The sequence below is a fragment of the Denticeps clupeoides genome, unplaced genomic scaffold (genome assembly GCF_900700375.1).
Source record: "Denticeps clupeoides unplaced genomic scaffold, fDenClu1.1, whole genome shotgun sequence".
Taxonomy (NCBI): domain Eukaryota; kingdom Metazoa; phylum Chordata; class Actinopteri; order Clupeiformes; family Denticipitidae; genus Denticeps; species Denticeps clupeoides.
This window is the reverse complement of record NW_021629784.1, coordinates 746,011-766,253: the sequence shown is the minus strand read 5'-3', so window position 1 is coordinate 766,253 and position 20,243 is coordinate 746,011. Positions and strand designations below refer to the sequence as shown.

The following is a 20,243-nucleotide window of genomic DNA, read 5'->3' as shown; positions in this document are numbered from 1 at the left end:
TGAGTTTGCCTGCCCCCTTGCTAAGACACTTCATGTTACCCCACCTTCCTACTGCCCAAGACGTCCTCCCCTCCAGCCCACGCTGGACACTGAATTCGCATTGTGACAGAAAAGTATTTTAGTATTTTACTGATTAGTAGTTTCCCCAAATGACACCATTTGTGGTGTAGAAGTTACTGATGTTGTTTGCTATCACCTGATCTTCTCACAACCATCACAACACCAACAACCACAGTGATGAGAACGAGAGCAGCAACCACCAACCCAGCAACGATGCCTGGAACATTATTACCTGCAGGAAGAGATTTTTTGAAATAATGTTTATACTGGACTGTGTGTATTGTGTCCTGGGTCAGTGGGTTGGTGCGGTTTAACAGGGGTGACAATTTAGTACAGTTATGCAGTTTAGTCACACTTTGTTAAGTGTAGAGGAAATCCAATCCAACTCCAATATCGAGTACACAAACTTTAAAGCAAGGGACTAAAGGGACATTAAAGCAAGAAGACTGATGATTCTGTCTAGAAGCTCCTGTACCTGCACTGTTGGTCCTGATCTTCTCCTCAGTCAGGATCATGTGGATTGGGTCTCCACTCTTGTGCTCCACCACACAGGTGAACTGGTTCTTCTTCCACGCATCAGGGGTCACTTTGAGTTCTGCACGTTTCTGGAAGGTTCCATCATGGTTGGGCAACGTCTCACCAACATCTACATCTTCATGCAGCTCCTGTCAATTTTCTGCCAGCTGATCATCACCTTATTAGAGTAGAAACCTGTAGCGTGACAGACCACTGGAGAGGAGGGACTAGAGACAGGAAGAGAGGAGGGGAACAGGGAGTGAAACAGGACGTCTACATATCAGCAGATCATCCAACAAACACTCAGTTTATTTTCCACAATCATCAGATTTTTAAATATGGTTAATTTGTAGATGATTCCTGTGTACGTTTTGTCTCTCTGTTTTCCTGTGTTGTTGGTGTAACAGTCATTTGCATTTAATGTTCTTTGAACAGACGGAACAATTATTACGGGTTAAGGTTCCGCCCGACCCCTTTTTATATATGCACTCATGCCGTCTGCACAGCTTTGCTGGAGATTGGCGCCACTGAAGAGAAAGAGAAATAAGCAAAGTAATGTTGAGAGGAAATTACAGCCATAAGAAAATATTTAGCCTCTCATGGATGTCAGCTCACGAGGTTTGTTGACTTTAATATTTTGTTTGTGATCAATGCAAAATAGACCAAAATAAACCGTTTTTGACTTCTGTCTCTGTTATTCCTTGAGGGTGCTACAATGTTTGTCACTCTTAAGATATGTGACAGCTTGAAATAAAACGGGGATTTATTACTTACCAACTTCTCGGAATGTACACTATCCAGTTATCAGTAAAACTCTGCAATAGCGTTGAAAAATTCTTCTGCTGTTGGATTTGCATTAAAGGACAGAGGAGTGAAGGAACACTTCAGGGAGCCAATCAGTAGCCCTGTGGCCTCCCCGCAAGGACTTTGTACAAAGTAATTAATAGATGAGAGTATTCAGGAAAGTACTCAGGAAGAATGTTACACACAGCGATAAAAAAAAGAGCATGTATACTGCATGCTGAGCATGAGAAAATCGCAAAGCACCGGATGAAGACTTAGCCATGTATTAACACCCTTAAGGTGTAATAAAGTTTATTATCATACGTATTCTTTCTGCAATAATGTTACAATAAACATATTCTTTATTTAACTTTAGTACAGGGTAGAAGTGTATTCATTTAATGAATAAGTGTTACTTAGTTAACAACAGACCCAAATGGAAACATCAGTGGACCTGGGAGACACACCAGTGGGAGCCTTGACTCCATCAGACCAGGAAAACCTGATGAGCTGAATAGAATGGGAACAGACAGGCTGGACGGGGAACTAACTCATCCTTCCAGATCACTGTGTTAGTTTATCATTCATTTAATGTACGTAGCCAGTCACCTTGGTATTAAGGAAAATAATATGAGGTCAGGATCAGGATAGTCTATCGAGAAGGGTGACTATCTTAAAGAACTTGAAAGCACGTTGTAAGTCGCTCTGGATAAGGGCGTCTGCCAAATGCCGTAAATGTAAATGTAAGAAGTGGAATTTTTAGAAACTACTAAGATCTGGGCAGACTTCAAGGCTGCAGGTTCCTCACTGAAGTGCCTCCCAGCTGTGACCAAACATTCATTTTAAATGATCAGATCTCAGATGAACATCAAAAGATAAAAAAGAAAGGTCAGTTTAAATGTTTTGACATTTAAGTGAGTTTATTTAATCTTTGTATTCTGTGTCATTCAATGTGATAATAATGGAATATGATTAAATTGTATTTTTCTCTCAGAATGTCAGTGCAGCCCTGGATCCACCTTTTGATACAAACAAAACTACAAAGCTGAAAATCTTCTCTTCTTCTCTAAATCTTCTCTAGAACTTTCATGAGGAATGCTTTACTCAGGCTGACAAAAAATATAACAGTAAAATATAATAAATGGTCTGTCATACTGACAGTTTTCCAGAGAATGTACATTTACATTTATGGCATTTATCAGACTCCCTTATCCAGAGCGACTTACAATCAGTAGTTACAGGGACAGTCCCCCCCTGGAGACACTCAGGGTTAAGTGTCTTGCTCAGGGACACGATGGTAGTAAGTGGGATTTGAACCTGGGTCTTCTGGTTCGTTGGCGAGTGTGTTACCCACTAGGCTACTACCACCCTTTATGTATGTACAGTGTCTTCACTTCAATTACTACACACATTTGGATTTATAGATGTGATATTTAGTCACAAGTCAAACATAATATTCACAGAAATGGGTTTTATTTTATATCTAAATTACAATGATTCTGGGTGAACGTTAATTAGGTGAAATTTGTCCAGAGAATCAACAGCTGTTCTAGACCCTAAACAGGCAAAAACAAAGCTGCTTGTAACCCACTTAAAGTGGACATGGAGAAAAGGTTGATTTTATCCGAACTACGGGAGAGAAGGTGAAATAGGTCAGCAGCATGTTAGCACGCTGGATACAGAAACTTTAGCTGTTTTTTTTTTTTTTACTGAGACTATTTTGAGTGGAGAGGACGGCGGTATAAAAACTATATGTGTGTAGATGGTGCCCCTTACATGCACAGAAGTCATTTATTAAACTTCTAGATATTTCTTTTCAGTTCTTTTCATTCTTGTGATGGTCAGTATTTCATCTTCCTCCATTCTACAGTGTACCTGTATTCGGGAAGATGGTACCTAGTTGTTGTGTTTCAGTTTCTCCACCTCAAGGCGCTATCGGTCCTAAAGTTCCTGCTGTTCCCTGCAGGTACTTTCCATACAAAAAAGAACCAGTCTAACCAGCACCGATACAGACGACTTCTCTATTTTCATGTCCATACCTGCTCTGGTACAGAGTTCCTGTCCCTGTTCTAGGTGTAAATAGTTAGATAAAGACAACTCATCTCTATTTATTTTTTTTATTTTACTTGATAGGAAATATTTTGATATTGATAATAAAGGATATTTCTTTTGCAACAAATTGATGTTAAACAAAGCAGAACAATTCCCAAAACCACCGTCCAGCTCTCTGAAAGTCCAGAAAGCCCAACCACTTCATGTTTAGAGTTGCCCAGGACTCCAGTTTAGCGTTTCCTTCAGGTCACATTTTGTAATTGAAATCAATTTACACAGAGCAGAGTGAAATTTAACAAAACTACATCTACACACAACATGAAGATGAATTTTTGTTTTTGTTGCTTATGTGATTTGAAACATGAGGGGCCATGAGTACCCTGACATTTTTAAGCATGATGAAAATTGAGATGAACAGTGGATAAATTCTCTCAATGATTCTTCAAGCTTTTTTGCAGTATGACAGGGCACGTTATCCAGCTGAAAGAGGACAATCATTTCATGTGGTTGTGTACTTGAACTTCAGGAGCCAAAATTATTTCAATGTACAGACTTCCCACAATGCAACATGGCACCATGTCTTATCCACACCTGGCAAGCATTGAAGTAAAAGAAAACATGATTCCTCAAACCAAGACACCTTCTTCCACTGCACCATGGTCCAGTTCTGATGCTCACATGGCCACTGTATGATATTTTGGTGGTGGATACAGGTCAGCATGACTGGTCTGTGGATCTGCAGCCCACAAACTGTATGTTTCTGCATTCTGAATTACAGTAGATCTTCTGACAACAGACCAGGCCGTGTTCCACATGTGCATCAGCGATCCTGTCACAGATTCACCAGTTTTTAATTCCTGCCTTATAGATCCCACTCACTGCCAGGATTAACTGTATCGAGATAAACAATCATACTCAGTTCATCTGTCAGTGGTGAAGTGTTCAACAATTCATGAACTAAAGATGTCTGTCACATTACACAAAGACAAGGAAAGCAAAAACATTTATTTGAGAATAAAATATTTCAACCACATAAAATCAACGCAGCACAATATATTGTGGGTCTGCTGATGGATTGTTGTGTTTTGTGGTCTGGTCATGTGGGTTTGATGATGTGTTAGAGTGTACAGCGTACCAATCTGTGGTGCTGGACCTTTCTTGTGTCTGAAGACCTTTCTGCTGTTGCTGTTTTTAAAGTTCTTCTTTACAAGGTCAATTATTTTTTTTCAGTTTTTTGTATTGTACTTTTGATACTGCAGTTTTGGTATAGGTTTTTTATACTAATTATTTTTGAGGTTGAAGTTTATAGTCATATGTACAAAGTACAGCGTACAGAGCACAATTCTTACTTGAAAACCCCTCCCACACAGACAGAACATAGAACATGATACATAGAAGACAAAGTGGTGCAGCAGCAATAAATAAGTCACAGAAGGCTCAGTTGCATAAAGTGAATGTGTACAATATAAAGTGTCCGTGCATAATGTTAAGTAAATTACATATTGTAAAGCGTAAATCGATTCACGCGCTGGGGTAGAAACTGTTGTGTGTTGTCCGTGTGTGAATTGTCCTGAGTCTCTTGCTGCTCTTGTTCACTTTCTGCTGCGACTATACAAATTTCCCACTTCTGGGACTAATAAAGAATTATGTTAAGTGATACATAAACTTGTTACTTAACAAAACACCCACCCTGTGTAAATTCCCTGCTGCCCAACTATACACTCATCCCAGGACGTTCTACACACCAGGGGTCCCTGACCTGGCTTCTATCCTGATTCATGACCCTCCCTCAGTATTGAACCTGGGCGTCTGACAGTAATATAATGTCAGGTTGTCGTGTTTCAGTCTTGTTCCTGCCCCACCCAGCAGCATAGAACCGGTCTAACCAGAGCATGTTTGTATGAACTTCATTTCTCTCTTTTCTGTTCGCCTCCTCAGGCATGTGTAGACCCGCCCTGTCTGAGATCATGTTAGAAAACTGGATTCACTGACTGGTTTTAAAGTTATCTGGTGATCACTAGTTTAAAAATGGTTCTACAAGAAGGATGTTTATATATTATCATAAATTTTGATGCTTGATTCATGTTTTCACTATTTACTAAAACTGTAATTTTCTGAGTTGTGATTGTATATTAAGTTGGTCTTTTATCCGGTGCTCATCTCATGGGTTTCCATCGTTCTGCTTATTTATGTTCTCACTACTTCAAATATCTATCTAGAATGGCTTTTGTAAAGTTCTTGTAATTGTTTTAATAAACCACATGCTGAAAATGATTTCATGATGCATACATTAAACCATTTATGTAAATGTTTCATCATGAATGTAAATACACAGGACCAGGTGTGAATGTGGACTTTTTTTTATTCGGTGTGTCTTTCTAGCTGCAACCTCACATAAAATAGAAAAATTAACAAATGTTCTTGAAATGAGTACAATCCCGCCAGTTTTGGTTAACAGATAAATAAATTTGGTGTTTAGTCGTTTAGTAAAACATTTGGCCTTCGGTACCAATAAAACTCTAAATGAGCAAAGAAACAACTAACTACTTTTTAAAAATTGGTTTCATTAGTTTGGTGATCACCATAAGGGACTTATAAAAAACAGGTTTTCAGTTCAGTAGCATAATTTTATTACACAATGTACATCACACATGACCAAACACGTCTAGACCAATAAAATAGGTAAACTAAACCAAACATATCTTCCTCCACACAAAGGCTAAAGAGAATATTTAAATTGAAAAGCTATGTACATCCATAAACTGTATTAAAGTGCAAAGATCCTAATAATTAACCAAAATTAGGAGAATAAACACCCCCAACCAAAATGAGAACTGAGGAACCAGGATGGAAAAAAGTCTGGATGCAGGTTTTACTCTTCTTTTGATTAGTGGAGAAACTGTTCCTAATGATCAACCATCCCACAGGATTTTGGTGCAACAAAAAACTACACAAGACTCCAAATTACAGGTTCCTGTAGGACTGTAGATCAGGAGCAACATTGGATCCAGATTTATATTATGTGACAAGCAACACAATATAAAATTTAAAAGAACAATATAATGATAATTTGATGTACAGGTTTAGGTCCAGGATGGAGTGACTGGCAGTACAAATTATAAGAAATGATCTGCTGTCATTTCTTTTTGTTGCAGTCACCAAACCAGACTCTAATGGAGGGGCACTTAGTGGATTTTTTGGCTGCGGTGTAGAACTGGATCAGTAGTTCCTGGCAAACAGAACACGGTTCCTCTATAAGAACATTTGTCTTAAAGACTGCATCTGAACACCATAAAATAAGTTGAAATAACTTACTATGTGACCAGAGGCTCAGCAGATGTTCAAGAGCCATCAGACCCCGTATCAGAGCAAACAGACGCTGGAGGAGACGCTAGATGAACAGAAAATGTTTAGTTTAAAGCACAAACATACAAATTCTAAAGCTACACATAATTCATGTTTAAATGCAAATTAAAATAAAGTCTTAATATTAAGTAATTTCTGAGATGAGTGTAATACTCACTTCTGGCCTTCTTGTAATCTGTATAAAAGAGAAGAGAAAGTATTTTAGTATTTTACTGATTAGTAGTTTCCCCACATGACACCATGTTTGGTGTAGAAGTTACTGATGTTGTTTGCTGCGTCTCTCACCTGATCTTCTCTTCACAACCATCACAACACCAACAACCACAGCGATGAGAACGAGAGCAGCAACCACCAACCCAGCAACGATGCCTGGAACATTATTACCTGCAGTGAAAGTAAAAATCACTTTTATACTGGACTGTGTGGGGTGTGTACTGTAATAATACAGTACAATAATACACTATACTGGACTGTGTGGGGTTTGTACAAACAATAATCTTCATTTAGGAACTGCTGTTGCCAAAACAGCAGTAAAGTAAATCAAATGGTCTGAGTAGGTGTAATGATCTTTTTTAGTTTTATTCAGTGTTTAATGTGTATTTAAAACAGCACCAATTAAACTTTCTTCTTTGCCTAATAAATTACATTAAGAACATAATGAGAACAGTCTGTTACTTAAACGTGTCCAGTTTCTGTGTAGGGTTGGTATAAATGTGTGTAAAAGGCTTCTGTTGTATTTCTGCTTCTTTATTTGTGACTGCTGTCAGTAACGTTCAAATCAGATCAATGGTCAATAATGGAAAAATAAAAGGGTGAGTTTGGAGGGCATTTATATTCTGTTTTTATTTTATTAATAAAGTAATTTAGGTCTCGTTATCATTATTGTTATTGGTTATTGTGCATAGGATGAAGATCTTTAATTGTGTCCTCAGCACCATACAGTGAAATACTCTCCACAACACTTTGTTGTAAACTGGTCCTGCACATTTCTATCCAAAGGACTTTAAAGCAAGAAGACTGATGATTCTGTCTAGAAGCTCCTGTACCTGCACTGTTGGTCCTGATCTTCTCCTCAGTCAGGATCATGTGGATTGGGTCTCCACTCTTGTGCTCCACCACACAGGAGAACTGGTTCTTCTTCCACACATCAGGGGTCACTTTGAGTTCTGCACGTTTCTGGAAGGTTCCATCATGGTTGGACAACGTCTCACCAACATCTACATCTTCATGCAGGTCCTGTCCATCTTTCTGCCAGCTGATCATCACCTTATCAGGGTAGAAACCTGTAGCGTGACAGACCACTGGAGAGGAGGGGTCTGTCTGCAGCAGAGACACCTGAGGAGGGACTAGAGAGAGGAAGAGAGGAGGGGAACAGGGAGACAATTTGGAAGAGAAACAGGACGTCTTCATATCAGCAGATCCTTCAGATATTTAAATATGTATAAACTTGTAGATGTGTGTATGTTTTGTCTCTCTGTTTTACTGTGTTGTTAGTAAATGTTATTTTTTACGTTTTTTGCTTATTTAATGTATTTGGGAACAATGTTTACAATGCAAATATAAACAACAATATTTTCAGAATTTAATAATAATATATAAACAGTCTCAGCGTTTGTGTTTCTCGTAGTTCTGTGTGCTGCTGTACCTTTTCTCTCCAGACTGCTCTTCCCATAGCCAACATACTTCTTCAGCCAGTAAATACATTCCTGGGTCAGGTAGCTCTTCACCTGCTCAGCAGCAGCTCCATCCCATCTCTGTTTGGTGATTACAGCCTGTGGAACTGGAGCTACATAAGATGTGCTCTTCAAATCCATTGAGATAAAATCTGCTCCATCGTAACCATCCTGTCTGTATCCATCTGTAACTCCAGTCTCATCATCCAACTCACAGCCAAACATCCGCTGTACAGTGTGGACTCCTGTAAAGAGAAAGTAAGACGGGGGGGGGGGAGTTTATATCTGTGCCAGTGTGTGATTTTGTTTATAAATGCTTCTGATATCAAATACATTTCATAGTAATATCACAACTTATGTTTAGATGCTTTTCTTTCATTTTTCTGTCTTCTAAGTAAAGTCTCATGGGTCTCAAACTGAAATACTGCTCTCTTAATTAAAGATGGAAAAAACTAAAGTTTCTCCTCAAATGCGATAAATGTGTGACATTGGAAAAACAAGCACAAAAGATTTTAAAAAATCTCCTTCTCCAGGTGGAGTCAGGACCCTCCTGCTCTGGAGTTTGAATAATAAAATGTCTTTTATTTAACTTCTACCTGTGAACGTCTCATCAACACATGACACCAACACACATGAAGAATCTGTTTCTCCCGGTTTCTGCTGCACATGAAGCCCAGATCAGGGTGTGGAGACCAGACCAACCTTCTCACTTCTGTTCTGCTGACCTGAGCTTGTTTAATTTCTAGATTTTGTATTTGCGGGTCTCAAGTCGCACGTTTTTGGTCTGATCAAGTTTCTCGGTTATCCAGAACTCCATCAGTACAAGATCTCCTCTATCACTTCTTCTTCTGCTGGAGGAGTGAAGACCTCCTGCTTCTTCTCTCCTCCCCTCTCTCTTCATGTGTGTGTGTTTGGTGAAGTGTGTGAACCTCGGTACTTTACTGTGTGAGTAACACACACTCCTCTGCCTGAGGAAGTGAAGCTTCAGTGTTGGTTTTCTCCTCGTTTTCTTCAGTTTCTTTGGTGCAGAGACTCAGCAGCAGAACCGATAAAAACCCGGCGAGCACCAGACCCACATGGTACCAGTTTACACCGCGCCTCCACATTTACTTCCTTCCATCCACGCTCACCAGGAACACGGACAGTTGATCCTGGTTTATACCTCGTTACTCGCTCGTCCTTGTGAAGTTTAGAACGTTTCTTCACCATTTCTGCACCATGCTGCAGGCGGGACTGTGGACCTGCTGTCCAGGTTTATTCTGCTGCTTGGACAGCGGAGTAAAAATCTGATGCAGGAGCGAAGCTGACAGGATCAGCATCTCCACCTTCTTCTTCTTCTCCTTTTTTACAGTAGAGCTGTAACTGCACCTCCATCCTCCGCTTTTCCTGTGGAACTTGTTTCGAGGAGGCTGCAGAAGGACAAGATCCCACAAGAAGATCCCACAGGATGGACAGGAGACTTGGCTGCATCTCCAGCCGTCACGTTCCGACCTTCAGGGCGAACCAGAGTCCACGCTGCGGGACCAGTTCCGAACCCCAGTTCCGCCGGTACAGGGTCCGGGTAGAACTTCACCCCGACACGGACTACAGAGGGAGATACAGCGCGCCGTGACCCCCCGACCGAGGAGCGGAACGCGGTGACGTCACTGCGGCTCGGAGCCACGTCATCGGGCACTTGCTTTATAAAGGCGCTTCAATCGCAGTAAAATTATAATTTCTTGCTGTAAATAATTTCGTGTTGTAGATAATTTCATGTTGTAGATCTGGACTGTCAGAAGCTGATCAGATCCGCGTCTCCTAAATTCCCGCGTCATGTCTGTGTTTTGAAGGATCTTGTGGAACAAGAGAACTTCCAGCCTGTAGGGGGTGTTTGAGGAGGGAAAAGAAACGGGAATTTGAAGTGAAAGAAGAGAAGTAAAAATAAAGAGCAGGAACGCGGTTCTGAATGTTCGTCTGTCTCCCGTGAGATTTATTTAAGACGCCAACAGAACAAATTGGCGACGAGGACCAGCGCTTCACTACGAGCCCACCGGCCTTTCCTCCTCATGATCCCGGGTACGACATGGCGGAGGATTTTCGGTAATAAAATGCTGGTGATAAATGCTGCGGGGACACATGGCCGGACGCGAGGAGACGCGCTGTCTGGCTGCATTGTCTGTGTCCCGAGGGACATCTCTTGTTCTACTCTGGAGAAGGTCGGTGGTCTCCTGCAGAAACTCGAGATCTTGTACAAACGGAGGATGAAATGATTCGTGATCAGCTCAGTGAAGACAGAGAGAAGTTATTTACTGGAGGACGATCTTCCATCGCGACGCGGGTAGAAACGCCGATTCAAAATGAGCCGAGATGTCCCCACTCGCGCCTGTACACGACATTACAGCGTGTCGCTTCCACGTTACCGGAGGCAGAAGAAGCAGAACAACATGCTGCAGACGTGGAGCCACCAAGCATCTAACTACCGACAAAAATTGTCCAGCTTCTTCAGTGAAGTTCATCTTGCTGAAGTTTGCAGATCCCTCACTAGTGAAGTGAGAGACGTGGTAGTTCCGGAACTTTCTCTGCTCTGTGTGGATCATGTTAAACTTCTGGCTGCAGCTCATGATAAGGTTACCTGAACTGTTCACACTGAAGCCCTGGAGATAACTGTAGATGCTGGAGCTTCTGTATTTCTTCTTCCGGAAGTAACGTACAAGCGATATTTTACTGACCGCCAACTCCGCAAGTGAAGCTGGTCACTTGTGCCAAACGTGAGCTGTCGGTAGTCGGCTGTTTTCAAGCCTTCGCTGCCTCAGCTGAACAAGTGGAATCTTCTGAATGGCCGAGTCCTCTAGTTGTAGTACGAAGACGCAAAGGTGGACTGAGTTTATGTGTGGACCTTCGTGAACCCAATAAGTCCATAATTTATGGATGGATGTCCACTTCCTCATATGGAGGACTTGTTTTCACAGTTAGAAGGTGCTTCACATTACAGCCAAATGAACTTGAGCTCAGCTTCTCACCAACCACCTTTAGATCCTGAGAGCCGCAAGCTGACTGCTTTTATTACCCATGAGGACATCTTCCAGTTCACAAGGGTCCATTTTGTCCTCTGCACCATCTGCATTCCAGAAAATGATGCAAACAAAACTGAAAGACCTGCCGGGTGTGTAGCACATCTTGGAGGACATCATAGTGAATGGAGATTCAAAAGAAGAGCATGACAGACACTTACAAGATGTTCTGGAGCACCTTCGGAATGCCGGCCTTCAAATACATTTTGACAAAAGTGCTTTTGGTCAAACATGCATTACATTCCTGGGACGTGTCATTTCCAGAGAAGGTCCCCGTACCGGTACAGACCATCTGACTGCCATAGCTGAAGCTCCTGCGCCAGGAGATATGGTGGCATTACGCTCCTTCCTTGGCTTGACGTCCTGGTTCAGCAAATTCATACCAAATTCTGCTGCGCTGGTAGAACCAGAACGGCGACGGCTTAGAACAAACGTTCAGGCTGAATTGTAACGCAACGATGATGCTGAGAAAAGCTTCTAGAACCTTAAAACACGACTCTTACAAAGTCCTGCACTTGGTCTCTGTGACCCAGACCTCCCCACTCTCATAGAGACGGGTGCTTCTGACTGTGGATCAGGAGATGTTCTAATTCAAGTTCACGCAGGAAATGCTGAACACGTCGTGGTCCTCACGCACGCTGTCAGCTGCAGAGAGAAGATCCTCCACTACAGAGAAGGAACCTCAGCCTGCGTACAGCAGTTAAAAATGGCGAAGATACGTGTGGGGCCGCAGGTTCACACCCCGGACTGACCATCAGGTCCTCGCTACTCTTCTCCATACGAGCGGCATGAACAGAGCTGGCATGAGGATTGCAGGTTGGTCAGCCAGGCTGATGTGCAGTTCCGCCCTGGAAACAAGAACGTCATGGTGGACGTTCCTCTCACGTGTCCCTCTTCTCACAGACAGCGCTGTCATGGATGTTGAGCAGGACCTGTTTGGAGAAACAGCTGAAGTGTCCCCTCTTCTTGCAGCTGGCTGATTTTAGAGTTGAATCCGACCATCTCAGACAAGTCATCAGCTCCAGATGGTCCAAAGTCAGAAAGCTTCTTCCCGATTACCTGCAGCCTTACTTCTTCATTCGTCATGAAATGTCTGTGGAGATGTCACTGGTCTTCAGAGGTTCATGTCTGGTAGTTCCCAGATCTCTTAGCGAGCGCCTTGTACAGTTAGTGCATGAAGGGGACCAGGACATTCCGCCTCAGGGAGCTGTCCTGGTGGCCACGCATGGATGACTTAGTCCACACAGTCCTGTCATCGTGCTCGACCTGCCAGGCCTGTGTCCCTGCCCCATAGCAGCCTGTGGAATTCCCAGGGGGGTCATTCCAGCACATAGTTATGGACACTGTGGGCCATTCGAACCGGGTACCCATGACTGCAGGTTTTAGGCCGTTACTCTGGCTGATTATTTCAGTAAATGGTCTGAGCAGCGGCGGAAACAACAACTGCTGTCATTGCTTTTCTGTCTTCTGTTTCTGCACGTGAGGGTGACTCCTGCGCCATCACAATAATGGACCAGAGTTCACTTCTCGTGCTGTCACTGAATTTCTGAGGGAACGGAACATCAAACACATCCGAACAAGCATCTATCACCCTCAGTCAAACGGCTAGTTAGTTAGTTAGTTAGTGGGGGTAAATGTGGTAGAGAGAGGAGGAGAGGACCGGCGGTACAGCAACAACAACAACAACATTTATTTCTTATATAGCCCAAAAATCACATACAGTATGTCTCAATGGGCTTTGACAGGCCCTACAGTTGACACCCCCCACACTTGACCCTTCTGCACACAAGGAAAAACTCTAGGAGAGAGAATAAAAGAAAGGAAGAAACCTTGGGAAGGAGTGATACAGAGAGGGACCCCCTTCCAGGGTAGAGTGAGCCTGCAAATGGTGTCAGTGCAGGGTTGGATATGATATAATGATAAGTCCTACGGTTGTAGGGTTGGAGAAGTCCAGATGTATTCAGTGTCATGGTCTAGATTACGTGTCCATAATGATGTTACTGGTCCATTTGAAGATCCCTGAAGCTGTAGTTGTAATGGTGGTGGTGGCTGTGGTGACCCTCTGGTTTGTTTTATGTTTTGTCCTTGTAAAGCAGTTGTCAGGAACCAGGATGTATCTGCTTGTCTCTTCACTGGGGTCTGCCAGTAGTCTGGGTGCTTGATTCCGTGTCTCGGAGAAAAACAAACAGAAGCAGCGGCAGACGGTTGCACTGTACGACCGATACTGAAATCTGTGGTTATAGTGGTATATTGGTGCCACAGTGGCCCAGTAGCCTAACTAGGACAGCCTAACTGGTGAATTTAACTTTGTCTGTGTCTAACAGGGGGACTCTGTGATAAACTGGACTTTATAATTGACACTGCATCAAAATCAAGTGAAACTTTAGCAAAAAGCCAGAGAAAACAGATAGGTTTTGAGATTGGATTTAAACACTGAGACTGTGTCTGAATCCCGGACACTGACAGGCAAGCTGTTCCACAACTGCGGAGCTCTATAGGAGAAGGATCTGACCCAGCTGTGACCTTCTGCACCTTTGGTTCACTCAGGTACTGTGGGGCGAGACCATTTAGAGCTTTATAGGTTAAAAGTAGGATTTTGTAGTCAATCCTAAATTTGATGGGTAACCAGTGCAGTGATTGTAAGACTGGGGTGATGTGGTCAAATTTCCTGGTTCTGGTTAGAACTCTGGCTGCAGCATTCTGTACTAGCTGGAGTTTACTCATGCACCTACTAGAGCATCCAGACAATAATGCATTGCAGTAATCTAACCTTGATGTAATAAATGCATGGACCAACTTTTCTGCATCATGCATTGAAATGATATTTCTTATTTTCGCAATATTTCTAAGGTGAAAGAATGCTATCCTAGTGACATTATCTATGTGCGAATTGAATGAGAGACCTGCATCAATGATGACACCTAAATCCTTCACTTCAATACTCGGTGAGATAGAAAGGCTGTCCAGGGTTATTGTGTAGTCAGCCAGTTTATGCCTGGCTGCTTGAGGCCCGATTACGAGCGCTTCTGTCTAGTCAGGGTTTAACAGGAGAAAGTTGGTGAGCATCTACTGTCTAATGTCCTTCAGACAATTCTCTATTTTCTTCAGCTGCTGCCTCTGATCTGGCATTGCTGACAGATACAGCTGTGTGTCATCAGCGTAGCAATGAAAGCTAATACAGCAGTGGCCGAGAACTTTAATCTCCTTCTTTTCCTGGAGACCGGGGGGGAACTAACCACATTTTAATGTTGTGTTTCTTGTGATTTATAAATTGCTGTGATTAATATGAACTTTGAGCTGCACAAAAATTGACATGATCATAAGACTGTGATACTGTGATGTTTTGGGAGTTGAATTTACTATTTTTTATGCATATTATTTATATTCCTGGCAGGTTACAGTATGTGTTTGTTCTCGGATAAAGACTATAATCTGTGGCAATTTAAAATTAAAGTGTCTCTTTGTTTTCTGTAAAACATGTTTTCTTGGTGCATTTTTATTTCTCTGGATCTGCCCGGCGTTGTTAAATAAAAGGTGTTGGTTAGTGGCACCAGTTTATATCGGCGAGGTCCTCGTTACTGAGCACACTTACACGTTAGGGATGAACAATATGGACAAAATTTCATATCTCGATTTTCATGCCAGATATCTCGATATCGATACGATACGATATGACTACGGGTTCGGTGAAAACCAAGCAAATAACAAATGCAGCAGCTGGTGGAACATTGAAGTGCAACATTTATATTCTTCAAAAGATCACAGAACTGTATGCAGAAAATGCATTTGCTACTAACAGAGAGGTAGTTACAGGCAGCACAGTCTGCTAACGCACCGCTCATCTCCTCCGCTATATTATCCCTGGTATTCTCCGCGGGGAAGAGTGATGTCTGCAGACAGCGGGTCTTGAGTTCCAAGTTTGTTGTGATAAAACGGACTGTTAAACTTATGTATGGTTCAGTTGTCCGGCTCGTCCACAGGTCCGTGGTTGTGGCGAATTGATCGATTTCACGGAGCTCGGATTCAACACTCATTTTACGCTCATTATAAAGTTTCGGAATGGCCACTTGATTAAAATGTGTATTTTATAACGCTCGTTTTGAGACTGTGTACACAGGTACCAGGTCTTTTGCAGTGTGGTGTGTTATAGCGTCTGTAACTTCTCTGTGTCTGGTGGACGTCGACTCGTACGGCGTAACGCTACTGAACTTATTTTGGGACGACTGAGAAGTCCTCGGCGTTTCTCTCATTGTCATGCACCCTTCATGCAGCACGCCATGCTGTTTCAGGTGGTGAGACATGTTGGTTGTGCTTAGTCGCAATTATTGTTAAGAACGACCTGCACAACGCGTCACTCTGGTTTACATCGTCTTTTCTGAATCCAAAATACCTCCAAATAATGGAAGATGATTTATGTTTTGGCACCAAGTCAGATTCTGCACTACCACCGGCCGCATTATCTCCCGCACTCATTTTCTTTCTTTTTCATTTCTGCGCGGTGTCTGTAGTGTGTGCGCGCTGTCTTTAGCGGCGCATTCAAGGCCGCTCATAAAACTGATGTTCTTGTGTGAAGGGCGGGGCGAGCGTAGAGAGGGGAAATCTATATCGTCTATCGTCTTTTTTCGATAGTAATATCTTGAAAGTTCATATCGAGATATAGATACGATAACGAAATATCGTTCAGCCCTATTACACCTAGAAAATAACGGGTTTTGTATGAAAGCGGCTTAAAGAGGGTGAACTACAGCAAACACACATTTCTCTCCCACTTCCACACCCACCATTGATCGGCCACACCCCCGTCCTGTTGGTGGAGGGTGGGGTGTAGATGTGTGTGAGGTAAAGTAGAAGCTGTGTCGGGTTTTCTCACTGTTTGACCTGTAGGGGGCGCTTCATATAACTGTTTGTGGCTCTACATTTATAAGGAGTGAAGAGCTCAGTGTTTCTAGTCTCTGCTGCTTCTCTCATCTCTTCTCAGGACTGAAGATGTGGAGAATGTCACAGTTACAAGGTCCATATGGGTCTGATACAGGAACTGAGCAGCATCTTCTGTTCCCTGCTCTTATCTCCAGTTATCCCACATGACGTGGGAACCATTTCTGTTTCTTTTCTCTCCCACCTTTACAACAGCGCTGTCACTTTATTCTCCAGCCACCGAATCCATTTACTTTTAAATGGTGACTTATTACTATGAGCCACCAGTTGCATTTATCTAATAAAAATGGCTGCGGTTCCAACAGTAACTTCTGGTGAATTTCACCCTTTCAAGCATCTCCAGACAGTAACTGAGTCACTTGATGAAGCTGAAGAAAATCTTCATTTCTAAAAGTAAAAGTGAAGTGATTGTCACATGTGATACACAGCAGCACAGCACACGGTGCACACAGAGAAATTTTTCCTCTGCCCCCAATTTCTTCACATTATTCAGTAAATAAAAATGCTGAAGTTTTGTGTAACTTCAGTTCAGTTTGTCTGGTAATTTGTATTTTACTCCGACCAAGTGGAGATGAAGCGCTGAGTCTTCAGAGAGTCGATTCACCTTCATCTCCCATCATCTCTCAAATCTTTCTGCTGCTACTTTCAGAGAAATTAAGAAATTGTGCTGCTTATTTCTTGGTTCTTCTCCCTTTTCTCTGTGTCTTGGTGGGAATAATTATTCTGTTGCCAAGTGTGTGATTTAACAATGTGTAAATGTTTACTGCAACTCCTTGAAATATTTAAAGGAATTTGAAGACACAATAATTTGAAGATTATTAAAAAATAATAATTCACAAATTTTATACATTTACTTCCTGGGTGGGACGTAATTGTGGACGTAAATGGAAGTGCGTATGGAAGCCAGGTGGACTGAGCATCCTGTTTAAAACCTTCAGCCTTAATAAGAAGTATAAGCTGGAAAATGATTGCAGGGTCACAGTCTTCATCAGTTCAGATGTTGCTTCTGAGTCTCAAAATCAGTGTTTTCTGTATTCTGTGACATGAAGGTCGGTGGAGAAGATCAGGAGAACTGAAGAAGAATCTTTAACTGACGAGGACCTCAAGTGGACAAATGACATTACTGCACTAGAATTTTACTCTTATTTTCATATGGGTTTGTAGTTTTGAAGAATAAAGAAGATCAAACGTCTGATAGAAAAGACTCAGGACTTGACCGCATCAGCCACAGCAAATCAAACAAAATAAACATTGTGGATCATTTCTTGCTAGCCAACAAAAACCCAGTTTCCCTAAATTAATAAGTAATTATTTTTATATTCAGATGTATTTCTCTTATTTTAAATTGTCAGAACAACAGTCAGAAAACTGATTTGTAAGAGTTTAGTTTTTTATTATTATCTTGTCTTGTATCATGAAACTTTGATAAACTAAAAATGACAAATGATAAACTAAAATTCGAGCTATATTTAGTTTAAATAAGAGATTTAACTAATGACCAAGCAATTTATTATTTAAAACCAGGATTAGATTTCTACTCACCGCCTGACTGGTTAAAACGCTGCATTGCTGTAACCAGATTGGCTTTGTATGCAGCTTCTTCTCCCTGAAGTTTCTGGGTATTTCCGGTCCAGTATTCTGGTCCTACATTATTCTTGATCCAGTCCACCTTGGGAACATATTTCCTGGTGTTACTGTCGTAGTAAACAAACTGTTGTCCATCCACCAGACCGACATCAGTGAATTCTGGGAAATTAATTCCCCGCGTCACCGCAGTGTAGAAATACTGCAGGGAATGAGAACCTGTAAATAAATATTAAACACAACAATATTAATTAATAAAAATATATTAAATATATCTCACTCAAATAGACTCTAAAGTGGATGAATCTAACAACTGAATAAAATTCATGATTTTAAACGCAAGACGATACTATAATGTTTCCAGTAAAGAGTCGGGATAAAATGTTGTTTGTGCCGAGTACCTCCAGAAACAAGATGAACGCTGATTATGAAAAGCAGAGCTGCAGCCTTCATGTTGGAGTTTATTCCAGCAGCGAGATGAACCCGGACAGGAATTTAAGTGACTTGATTCCCCGCCGTCCGGAGTTTTTATATCTGAGAATCTGAACCAATAGAATCGCGCAGCAGGTCTGACGTCACTTAAAACCAGGAAGAACAGCAGAGTCTGGGGTTTAGTCTCGAAACTGAAAGCAACATCCTGAAAAAAGCTGGTCACTTCCAAACACTTTATAACATGATATTTTATACTCGGTGTTGTTGTCCATTTTGTGTATTTTGTTAAACCCAATTAAAGCAACAGATTAACTTGCAAAACTAAATTCCAGTTTGAATTAAGGGGGTCATGGAGCAAAGATGTCTTTTCAAATCTGTAAAGTGTGGCACATAATAAACAATATCTTAAAATATCTCGATAATCTGTTGTTGGAGGACAGAGGCATGATTTATGTCAGAAATGATCTTACATTCTTTTGCCATTATTCTGGTTGTTTTACTTTTAATTCCTGTTGTAACCTATGTTAATTTACAGGATACACACACTCACTTATTACTGTACTGAATTCACTGCATCTATTATATTAAAATATATTATTATTTTATTTTATTTGAATATGCATGTTGGTGGGATGTTCCTTTTCTAATTGTGCCTCGTACTGTGAACTATGCATAAACTTGTCTGAAAGTTGCGTCATGGCAACTGGACTTTCTTTCTTTAAGTTAGAGACGTTTCATTCTGCATCCACTGAACTTTGTCAATCTGAGGAAAGCTGGTTTGTGCCCACAAATTTATCCTCCAGGTTGATTTCACCTCAGTCCCGCCTTGAATAAGCTCGTTACGTGGAACAAAAGCAGGGGGGGGGGGGGTAGAGGTGACAGCCCCGCCCTGGGAGCTCCTCCTACCTCAATTAAGCGGGTCGTTAAATGTGGCCAACCTGGTGAACGTGTCAATTAGGCCTGATTTTCCCGGGAATGGAAGAAAGGGCAGTGAAATAGGTTGGAGATAAGTTGTGTCTGAGGCCTCCACCTCTGTTGAGTGAGTGATTGTTGATTTGCACATGCAAAGTTTCCCTCACTCCTCTCTCAAACCACTATATAATGTCCAATATTTGAACATTCTCATCCAAAAAAGAGTGTCCTTTGTCCTTAAGGTGAAGGTACACCGCTGATTCTGGCCCTGAGATGTTGCTCCTTCTGTGCTGGACCATCCTCCTGTGTAGCAGCTGTTTGGTTGTACAGCTCGGAGCGCTCTTCACCGCACTGGACAGCATACACTACATGGTTCTTCTTCTGTTTTGGTGTCCGGTCTTTGGGACAGAGTCTCTGTCTCTGAGTGTGTGCAGGTTTGAAATGGACCGGCCATGTATGGAAGGACCAGGTTCTTCCGTTGGCCCTGCGATTCAGGTTGTTCTGTGGTCCTTTTCTTGAAGGTTAAAGGCCCACTTGGGATATCCACAGGTTTTAAGGGCCGTCCTCAGATGCCTGTCTTCCTTAGTTCTGGCTTCTGTGGTGGGGGGAATGTTCTCTGCTCTATGGTACAGATTGACAAAGTTCTGTGGATGCAGAATGAAAGAAAGAAAGTCCAGTTGTCAACTTGCAGACAAATTCACCTGGTTGACTGAGAATCTTCACAGATCTGCATAAACTTGTAATCTCTTTATGTGTACATGTTAACATCATTACTAAATGAGAGCAACATCTATCACCAGGTTGGTGCGCAAACCAACTGAGCTGAGGTCAGCTTTTTAATTCAGGTTTATTTCTTCTTTGGTCAAGATTACATTGATAG

At 41.8% G+C, this 20,243-nt stretch overlaps 1 protein-coding gene across 1 annotated transcript; it reads right to left on the bottom strand.

Moving 5' to 3' along the window:
- Nucleotides 1-5,755: 5,755 nt before the first annotated feature.
- Nucleotides 5,756-18,594, bottom strand: LOC114774187 (HLA class I histocompatibility antigen, B-58 alpha chain-like). The gene is made up of 8 exons (XM_028966110.1): nt 18,421-18,594; nt 17,978-18,238; nt 8,423-8,695; nt 7,830-8,123; nt 7,063-7,161; nt 6,935-6,952; nt 6,727-6,802; nt 5,756-6,640 (listed from the first exon to the last, which is right to left on the bottom strand). The coding sequence occupies exons 1-7, from the start codon at nt 18,470-18,472 to the stop codon at nt 6,753-6,755; spliced, it is 1,047 nt and encodes a 348-aa protein (XP_028821943.1). The 5' UTR covers nt 18,473-18,594; the 3' UTR covers nt 5,756-6,640; nt 6,727-6,752.
- Between the last annotated feature and the right edge of the window lie 1,649 nt (nt 18,595-20,243).